Source organism: Ceratotherium simum, chromosome 34 (genome assembly GCF_057802395.1).
Source record: "Ceratotherium simum simum isolate JZ-2026a chromosome 34, ASM5780239v1, whole genome shotgun sequence".
Taxonomy (NCBI): domain Eukaryota; kingdom Metazoa; phylum Chordata; class Mammalia; order Perissodactyla; family Rhinocerotidae; genus Ceratotherium; species Ceratotherium simum.
In genome coordinates, this window is record NC_141933.1 from 10,385,953 (window position 1) to 10,396,305 (window position 10,353).

A 10,353-nucleotide genomic window follows, 5' to 3' on the forward strand; every position below is an offset into this window, starting at 1 on the left:
GCCAAAAGACCCAACATTAGTGCCTTCTGTTCAATGAGGTCAACTTTAGACCTTGGCAGAAGGGTTAGTCAGATCCCCCAGGGTGGCTGAGCCTAGCTAAGGCATCAGGCCAAGAAAAGAGGGGCAAGTTAGTGAGCAACTGGCCCCCAGCCTTTTAAAAAAAGCGTTGTTCTTACCAAAGAAAGGAGATAACACTTCCATGAGAATCAAGGATCTTTTATGGTTAGGACACACAGTCAAAAATCTGGGAGTGGCTGCTAAGCTGCAAGAAAAGCCAGATGTCTTCTGGGGACAAGGAACCTTCCTTGCCTCCCCCACAGCAGCCAGACTGAGCCTCTGGACAACATGGGAAGTGTGACAGTCACATCTCCTAGATAAGGACCAAACAAGGTACGAGGCCCCGGGGCTCAGCTCACAAGCCCTGCGAGAAGAGAAAAAGCACATCAGTTAGATGCAGAGCTTGGGGCAGCCATAACCATGTTCTTCCCATCCCAAGGGGCACATGTCCTGGATCTTCCAAACAGACAGCATGAGTTTCTGTCATCTGTGACTCAGGCGTTAAAGCTCACATCCACCCCTCCCTCCATACACCCCTTCTGCAGGCAACAACCCTGGCACGCATGATCAGGCACTCACCCAAGTAATCGTCCATCAGGGAGCCAATAGCAAACTGCAGGAGGGAAGGTAAAAAGGAAATGAAGCCAAAGCGAGCACAGAATTTTCCTCTACCCCCCAGCACCAGGCCTTCTGCCCACCCATCCCCTCTTCCTGGCAGGAGAGCACAAACCCCCCAGGAACTCTGGATGGTAAGACATCCACAGCTCTCAGCTCTGCCTGGTACAGGCAGGGAGGCAGGCAAGAGACTCACAATGTCATTCTTGTCTACGCGAGTCCCCACAATCTTCAAGCGGATCTCATCGTCCTGCTGAATCACAATGTCCTGGGGAGGAGGGAACAGTGTACTGAGACACCTCCAGGCCAACAATCTCCCGGAGAGTGGTTCATTCCCTCCTCCCTCACTGACTTCTTCCTACCCACTCACCTCATCCACGGTCTTGTAACATGGTGGGTTGGAGTTAGGATCAAACTCCATCTCTGATGGGATGGACTGAAAGGAAATTGCGACTGGGTCAGCACTTTAAATGGATGCTTCCATAGATGGTCATGCATGGGTGTCTCTCCTCCTTGGCCCCCGCCCAGCTTGCCCAGACTTACATGTCGAGAGATAAAGCAGGACATAGGTCCAATTTCTGTGAAGAGTCCAACCTAGAAGGAAAATAAGTGACCTTGCTTTTTCCTTTGTTCCCTAAAGTCTTCTAAGCTTCCCATCTTTATCTGATTCCTAATGATATTCTTCATGTGTTGAAACTACTCTGAATTGTAGCATTTGTTTTATTTCTCTCTTTTTTCAAGCTTTCATTTTATGTTAAACAAATACAGGGTAGTAGTAAAGAGCTGAGGCCTGGGACTTGTCAGTACAGGATTTGAACAAGTTGGTCACAGGACCTTGGCCAGTAGACTTAATTACTCTAAGCTTAAGCGTCTATAAAAAGGGATAAAACGGGGGGACAGCCCGATGCTGTAGTGGTTAAGTTTGCTCGCTCCACTTCGGCAGCCCAGGGTTCACAGGTTTGGATCCTGGGCACGGACCTATGCACAGCTTATCAAGCCATGCTGTGGTGGCATCCCACATATAAAGTAGAAGATGGGCACGGATGTTAGCCCAGGGCCAATCTTCCTCAGCAAAAAGAGGAAGATTGGCAACGGATGTTAGCTCAGGGCTAATCTTCCTCACCAAAAAAAAGGGATAAAATGAACTACCTCTGGGGCCAGCCCCGTGGCTTAGCGGTTAAGTGCGCGCGCTCCTCTACCGGCGGCCCGGGTTCAGATCCCGGGCGCACACCGACGCACCACTTCTCCGGCCATGCTGAGGCCGCGTCCCACATACAGCAACTAGAAGCATGTGCAACTATGACATACAACTATCTACTGGGGCTTTGGGGAAAAAAACGGAGGAGGATTGCCAATAGATGTTAGCTCAGAGCCGGTCTTCCTCAGCAAAAAGAGGAGCATTAGCATGGATGTTAGCTCAGGGCTGATCTTCCTCACAAAAAAAAAAAAAAAAACTACCTCACAGAGTCCTTGTGAAGCTTTGCACATTACTTGGCCCACAGTAACTACTCAATTAATGGAGGTTACTGTCGTTATGACTATTAATACTGATTTACATGCCCCTGAGTGAGGCAGGGGGAGATTACCACAGCATTTGACAGGTGAGGAAACTGAAACCCAAAGAAGTGACTTGGCCAAGGACGCAGAGTTAGCAAGTGGAGTTGGGACCCATCCCACATCTCCTGAGGGACCACCCCACTGCCTCCCCTGTGTATGGTCTCACCTTGTTGACCTGAGTGACAACGGCATCCACGACCTCCCCTTTAAAGGGCCGGAAAACAATGGCCTTGTACTTCACTGGATAAAGGACAAAGCCTCGTCCTGGCTGGATCACACCAGCACCGATATTGTCGATGGTGGTGACAGCAATTACAAAGCCATATCTGCAGGGAGGATGAGAAAGAGAAAAGCACTGTGTGTGAAGAGCCTCTAAAACCATCTACAAGAGTCAGTGAGCCTGAGGGTTGAGGGACAGCACAAAAGGGAAGTAGATGGCACTCCTGCCCCCAGAGAGCTTAATGACCAGGAGGAAGACAGGACTCTGGTATCTATAATGCCAAATGCTCCTCTCGTAATTTCACGATCAATGTCCAAGAAGGCTGCAGTCCTTGAGCCAAGACACCTCAATCTTTGGGATGCCTCAGAATCACTTGGGAGGAACTTATTAAAATGCAGACTCCCAGGCCTGTCCCCAGAGAGTCTTGATTCTGTAGGGGTGAGATGAGGCTCAAGAACCGGCATGTTCAAGGAACACCCCAGGTTATTCTGATGATGGAGGCCCAAGTACTCCATAGCCCTGGGCTCACTGCAGCTCATTCACAACACCGTGTGAGAGGCACCTCTTGTGCAGAGGCCAGAGATGTGCCATGCCAGGTCCCGGGGCATGGGGGACAGAGAAAGCCAGCAGAATCACAGAGGGAGAGCAGACACAGGATCAGTCATTAGACTGTGAGCTCCATGAGGGCTAGCCTCATTCTGTCTTGTCCACTGCATTGTTCCCAGGGCCCAACACAGGACCTGGCACGCAACAGGAGCTTTAAAAATGCGGAATAAATGAATGACCAATTTCAACTGAGGGAAGTTAAGTCTTACGATCCAGCTTTGCAGAGGGCGTATGGGAACCCAAAGAAGAAAGCAACTGACTGCCTGGGGCGCCTGGGAGGGTGAGAGGGTTCCCCAGAGTAGGTGGCAGGCCCCTGCAGGATGAGCAGGAGTTGGGGCATAGGGCGCCGTGTGCGCATCGATCAGGCGGCACGGAGGGCGCGGCACTCACTTGCCGGTGCAGGTCCCTTCCACCTCGGTGAAGAGCTTCTGCTTCACTGTGTTGAGCAAGTTGGGGCCGAAGTAGCGCGGGTGCAGCAGGATCTCGTGCTCCAAGGAGATCTGCGGGGAAAGTGGGATGGAGACCAGGCCAAGCGCGGCAGGGATATGGGGCAAAAAGCGGCCCCTTATCCCGGCGCCCCGCCTCCCTCCTCCCCTCGACTCTGCCCTCGCCGCCACCCCGCGCCCTGCTCACGTGGTAGAACATCTTCCCAGATGAGGCGGGAGACCAGCAGAGTCTAGACCTGCCGCGGCAGCAGCGCCTCCAGATCAACCGCAAACACACGCAGCAGCCCTAACCCCACTTCCGGTCCTGCCCCAGCGAAGTGGGCGGGACTCTGCCCCCTCCGCGGACCCAATTGGGCCTCGTTGTCCTGGGCGGGGAATCCATGAGGCCCCGCCCATTCGCCCCGCCCACCAGCAGTCAAAGAGCCCCACGCGCATAAATTAACAATGCTTGAACTAGAATAGAGGTTCAATACATACTTTTAAACAGAATTAATTGATTAATGAAAGCTGGCATAAGTAAAGCGCTTTAGTAAAGTGCATTCATTCAGCAAATATTTGAAGACTGCCTTCACGTAGTAAGCATAGCGAGTAGCTGTTCTCTCATTGAATCCATACAGCAACCCTGTGAGGCGGGCTTTATTGTTATTCCCATTTACAAAGGAGGTCGCACGCTCAGAGGGTTGAGGTCACTCAGGGCCGGGATTCAAATTCAGTATGTCTGACTCCTAGACTCTTGCATATTCAGGCATTCTAGATATTATTCATGCTCTCATTTGTTCAACAAACGTTTATTTAGCACCCACTCCTTGCCAGGCGCCAGTAGTTTGGCGATAAAGCAGCCAAAGTCAGACCCCAGAGGGCAGCGCTCCCTCCCAGTGTGAGAACTATGTCGCTATGCTCCTCCTCATCCCCAGCCCCCTGCCTCACAGCCACACACACACCCACACCCACACGGGACCTAGAGAACCTGTGAGCCCTTGTTTGTTCCTTCAACTCTGCCTACATTTTTGTAGATGGTCCCTTATTAAATTTACCTCAGATAACCAGAGTCAGCGTGCAATCTGTTCCCTGCCGAGACTCTGACTTATAAAAGGGCCATGCAGAGAGAGGCAGAAACACCATGAGACAGACCTATGAGAGAGGCTCAGCAAGAGCATCTGGTTCTAGAGTCAGGGCAGTCTATGCAGCCTTGAGCAAACTCCTTGTTGCCTGAGTAAGTTTTTGTATCTTGGAAGTAAAAGAGCCTGACCTACCCTCCTGCAAGAACAGAGGCCAGTTCGCATTGATGCTGCCCATCTCCTAGAATGGTTGAGGCCACCAGTCAGCTGCTCAGACTCCACGGGGATCCCTTCTGCCCATGATCAGGCAAGGAAGCAGATGAGTGGGCCTCCATACCCCTGACTCCCTCCTCTCTTTTTCAGGCCAGGCTCCCTGCAAGGGCAACCTTACCTGCTGACAGTGGTGTGCTGGAGCTGACTGTGTAACCATGGGCCCTCTAGGACCAGTTCAAACTGACCCCATCTTATCAACAGAAGGTTTTTCAGGGGCAAGCAAAAAATTTGCAAAGTCACATAGCCCAGAGGAGAAAATCTTGACCTGAAACCCAGGAACCAAAGGACCAGGACACGACCGGAACTCGAAAGTTAGACTCTTATCAGAAGCAAGGTGTCCATTGTCTAGGAAGATCCCGTGTTAAAGCCCCTTCCACACCTTACCATAAATGTTTAAAGCCCTTCAGTCAAAACCTGCCCTGCCAGCATTTCCACATACCAGCCTGTTCTCCCTAACCTCTTAAATTTCACCCCAAATCCTGAATCAGGGAGACAGATCTAAGAGCGTATGCCTTCTGTCTCCTCACAGATTGATCTCGCAATAAAGCCTTTTCTTTTCTCAAAAGCTGATGCTGTAATAATTGGCTCTTTATGTGCATCGAGCAAGAGAACCCCAATTTTGTGGAGTAACAACTACAAGAGCCAATTGTTAATATTTCACCAATTTTGCAAGCCAGTGGTTAAACATGTTACCGGTACATTGGGTTCTTGTTGTCCCCCAGGATGGAAGTCAAGAGAGACAACAAGCAGGAGTAGGAAAGTAAAAGTTTATTAGCTTGTGCATAAGAGAGGCACAAGGGAACTGGTGCAGAAAGGAAAGGGGCAGGCGACTGGCTCGTTAGGGAGCAGGATTGTGGGGCTTATATTAGGCAAAGGCTGGGGAGGAATCCCTTGTCATGGCATGTAGAGGTGGGGTTGTGCTTGTGCCTGTGCTGTCTCGTAGCATGCTGCTACATGCAACGCATGTATCATTAGTGTGCTAGCTCTCCACCCCTGGGTGTGATTTTTACTATGCTAATGGAGCTAGGCACCTTCAGTGGACTCCTGGGTGCTAGGGTGCAGGCATAAACCCAGAAAAGTCCGGAGGCTGCGGAATGTGGATCTTGTTGGCCTCTATCTGATTCTCTTAGCTTGCCAATTGGTTAGGGGCCTTATCTTCTTAGGCCAGGGGCTTTGCAGATGGCCCTGTCTCACTAGGCTGGTTCCTGTCTCAAACACAGCCATTATTAAAAATTTAATTATTTTAACTTACAATGAAATGAATTATATTAAAAAACAAAGAAAGAGGTATAAACGAAACAAGTTTGGCAATATATTGATAATTGTTGAAGCCAGATGACAGATAATGGTGGTTTATTATACTTTTCCATCTACTTTTGTGTGTTTGAAATTGTTCATAATAAAAAGCTAGGAAAAAACAAAGGTAATTGTGATATTGTGATTTATAATAAGAAACATATATTTGGTCTTCATCTCTGTTCTTAGCACAGAGCTCCTAAAACACTTAAAATTTCCTAAGAGATGTGGAAATTAATGAAAGAAACCTTAACTAAATTGTACTCAGGAAGGCCTGTAGGGGGAGGTCTCATGCCCTATCACACATGATCAATTACACCAAACAGGAAAAGATGGACAGGAAGTAAAACTACTTTACTACTGATGGAAGATTTCTCTCCCTACCAGGGAACAGCCCAGCCAATGTGAAATGCCACAGCTCAGCCAATGAGAAGCTGTTGCTGCCCTGAACTGTCACTTTGCCCCAGTGGGCTTTCCTTTAGAACAGCCCCTCCCTACTCGCCTTTTCCTCTATAAAGGGTGCTCCTCTTCTTTGTGGGATTTGCCTATGGTTTGCCATAGCATGCACTTCCCAAATTGCAATTCTTTTTTTTTTTTTGGTGAGGAAGATCAGCCCTGAGCTAACATCCGTGCTAATCCTCCTCTTTTTGCTGAGGAAGACCGGCTCTGAGCTAACATCTATTGGCAATCCTCCTCCTTTATTTTCCCCAAAGCCCCAGTAGATAGTTGTATGTCATAGTTGCACATCCTTCTAGTTGCTGTATGTGGGACTCTGCCTCAGCATGGCCGGAGAAGCGGTGCGTCGGTGCGCACCCGGGATCCGAACCCTGGCCGCCAGTAGCGGAGCGCGCGCACTTAACCGCTAAGCCACGGGGCTGGCCCCCCGAATTGCAATTCTTTTAACTATTCCCAAAGACATTCGTTTTGAGGCTTTTCCAGTCAACAGTGATAAGAACAATAAAGATGTCTTGATAGCCATAATGATACCCCTTTCTTTTTTCTTTTTTTTTTTTTTTTGGTGAGAAAGGTTGCCCCTGAGCTAACATCCATTGCCAATCTTCCTCTTTTTGCTTGAGGAAGATTGGCCCTGAGCTAAGATCTGTGCCAATCTTCCTCTATTTTGTATATGGGACTCCGCCACAGCATGGTTTTATGAGCGTGCCTGCAATCTGAACCCGCAGGTGGCAATCTGAACCCGCAGGTGGTGGAAGCGGAGTGCCAGAACTTAACCACTTCGCCACCAGGCCAGCCCCACGAACCCCTTTCAACCACACCTGAGGTTATGTTAATGAGGTGACTTTTGGAAAGAACCTTAGGATGGGGACTGGTTGCCAGGGGAACCAATAGTGTGTGATTGGAGGGTTGGAACTTTCAGTCTCACCCCCGACCTCCAGGGAGGAGAGAGGGTCCAGAGGTTGAATCACTGGCCAATGGCCAGTGATTTAATCCATATGCCTGCATAATGAAGTCTCCATAAAAACCCAAAAGAGCGTGGTTCGGAGAACTTCCAGGTTGGTGAGCACGTGGAAATTTGTGGGGAGCGTCATTCTCAGAGAGCATAGAAGCTCCGCGCCCTTTCCCCATACCCTTGCCTCTCTTCCATCTGGCTGTTCCTGAGTTGTATCCTTTAATAAGCCAGTAAGTAATCCAGTAAGTAAAATGCTTCAGTGAGCCGCGCTAGCAAATTAATTGAACCTAAAGAGGGGGTCGTTGCCAGTGGGTCAGAAGCACAAGTGACAACCTGGACTTGTAATTGGCATCTAAGGGAGGGGGCAGTCTTGTAGGACTGAGCCCTTACCCTGTGGAATCTGACGCTATCTCCAGGTAGACGGTGTCAGAATTGAGTTAAATTGTAGGACACTCAGCTGGTGTCCAAGAATTGCTTGGATGTGTGGGGAAAAAACCCATACGTTGTAATTGAAGTCAGACGCATTAGTAATAAATACTCAAAACTCATCACTTCCTAATTATTTTACCACCATTTACTATAATCAATCCTCTTGAGGTTATTTACATCTATTGTGTCTGTGTGGTATAAATATTATCTAATTGTATATGTAGGTATGAAAGTTGCAGTTGCTCTGATATCCTCAGCAGCCCTTGGTATTGTCATAGGGTTTTTTTGTTTGTTTTGTTTTGTTTTGTTAGCTATTCTAATAGCTGTGTAGTAGTATCTCATTGTGGTTTTAATTTTTCATTTCCCTAAAGACTGATGATGTTGAACATCTTTTCATGTGCTTCTTTGCCAAGAGTGATCTTTTCAAAACTCAAGTCAAATCATGTCACTTTCCTACTTAGAACCCAATGGCTTCCCAAGGCCCTAGAATAAAGTCATCACCCTGGCCTACCAGGCAGGGGACAGATCCAGCCAATTCCATTTTCCACCTCTCTTCCTCTTGCTTTCTCCATTCTAGCCATATTGGCCTCCTCTCCCACCTCGGGACCTATGCACTTGCTATTTTCTCCGCCTAAAATGCTCTTGGCTCTGATTCTCACCTGATGGGCTCCTTCTCATCCTTCAGGTATAAGCTCAATTTCAACCCCTCAGAGAGGCCTTCCATGACTGCCCTGGCTCAAGTAGCCACACCCCAATCACTTATTGAATTGCCTTGTTTTATTTCACAGAATTTAGCCCTATTTGGAATCATCTTACTAATTTATATATGTGTATATTGCCTGTTTCCCCTCAAGGAAAGCAGGGATTCTTGTCTGTTGTGTTCTTCTATATCCCCAATGCCTAGAACAGTTCCTGACACACAAAAGATGCTCAGTATCTATTTACATCAATGAAGGAATCTCTAGCACCTAACATAGTCCTCGGCAAATAACAGAGTTTAATGAATATGGGTCGATTGAACTTCATTCTCATAATGAACCTATTATTACCTCTTCAAGCTCCCCAGGCATGGGTTGGCCATGATATATCCTTCCCAAGCCCTGATCCCTTTGCTTCCAAAGCTTCAGGATCAAAGACAAGCTAGAAGAGAAAGAGAAAATAGCAATGGAGAACAGTCAGCTGTATTGAAATTTAGAGTACAAAGAAAGTCTATCAGAGGATTGTTTCAGTTATCTTTGGCTGCATAATAAACCACCACAAAAATTAGTGGCTTAAGACAACCAAGATAATTTATATAGCTCACAAATCTACAATTTGGGTAAAGTTCAGTGAGTAAGGCTCATTCCTGCTCCATGTAACATCAACTGAGGAAGTTCAACTGGGGACTGGAGGATCCACATCCAAGATGGCTCAATCACCGGGCTGGCAAACTGAAGCTGGCTGTTAGCTGGAACTCCAGCTGTGGCTGTGGCTGAAACATTTACACATGGCCTCGTCATGTGGCCTGGGTTTCTTCACAGCATGGTGGCTGGCTTCTAAAAGCAAGCATCCCAAGAAGACCATGTGAAAGCTATAGCCCCTTTTATGACAGCCTCGGAAGTCACATAGCATCACATCTCCCTGGGGGTCACGATCCCTCCCAGACTCAAGGTGAGAGACCTTACCCGATGGAGCAGCATCAATGTCATGTTGTAAGATGAGCATTTGGGAGAGAAGAGCTTGTTAAGGCCATCCTGGAAAATACTGCCACAAGAATATAGTCTTGCCAACATAGATAGTAGAGAGGAGGCCTTGTGATATCTGTCACCTGTCTCCCAAAGGTTCATACACAAGCAGCAGGTCCAGCCCCTGGACGGCCATCTCTGAGCAAGGATCATTCATCCCAGCTGCCCTTCCTGTTTGTGGGCTTCTCCTTCTGTGCCATCAGCTCTTCCAACAAGTAGGATAATCCTGCCCCCAAATGAGTCCAAATCCTCTGGCCATGGGTACTACAACAACCCTGGGAGCCACCTTGGGGCCGCTCTAGGAAGACAGATCTACACAATGGTTAGGGGTGTGGCTTTGATGATAGATAGACCTAAATTCAATCTCAGCTCTGCCTTTTATCAGCTGTGTGACCTTGCCCAAGTCACTTAACCAAGCTGAACTCAGTCTCTCCTGTCTAGTGGGGATAAAAAAGGCTATTACGGAATTAGAGGTTGTATCTTTTTAGCACATTGCTAGCACTTAGCAAATGCTAAATACATGGTAGATATTTTTCTAACTTCTACTAATACACAGACGCATAGAAGCAAAGCTTTTCAATCTTTTTCCTTGGAGGAAAGTTACTGCTGTGAGTGTGAAATTTCTTTTGTTTTAGCTTTAAATTTCACATACATTTTTTTCATG

General features: G+C 47.9%; 1 protein-coding gene across 1 annotated transcript; it reads right to left on the reverse strand.

The window, feature by feature from the left end:
- Window positions 1-200: 200 nt before the first annotated feature.
- POLR2G (RNA polymerase II subunit G) lies at window positions 201-3,806 on the reverse strand. Its single transcript, XM_004437495.3, has 8 exons — window positions 3,689-3,806; window positions 3,446-3,555; window positions 2,396-2,555; window positions 1,216-1,266; window positions 1,043-1,108; window positions 869-940; window positions 637-670; window positions 201-421 (listed from the first exon to the last, which is right to left on the reverse strand). The coding sequence occupies exons 1-8, from the start codon at window positions 3,698-3,700 to the stop codon at window positions 408-410; spliced, it is 519 nt and encodes a 172-aa protein (XP_004437552.1). The 5' UTR covers window positions 3,701-3,806; the 3' UTR covers window positions 201-407.
- Between the last annotated feature and the right edge of the window lie 6,547 nt (window positions 3,807-10,353).

Excerpts from the sequence above, each read along its gene's own strand:
- POLR2G (XM_004437495.3), bottom strand. Across the intron at positions 941-1,042 it reads GTTACAAGACCGTGGATGAG|GACATTGTGATTCAGCAGGA; the intron begins GTGAGTGGGTAG and ends CCTCCTCCCCAG. Across the intron at positions 671-868 it reads GCGTAGACAAGAATGACATT|TTTGCTATTGGCTCCCTGAT; the intron begins GTGAGTCTCTTG and ends TCCCTCCTGCAG.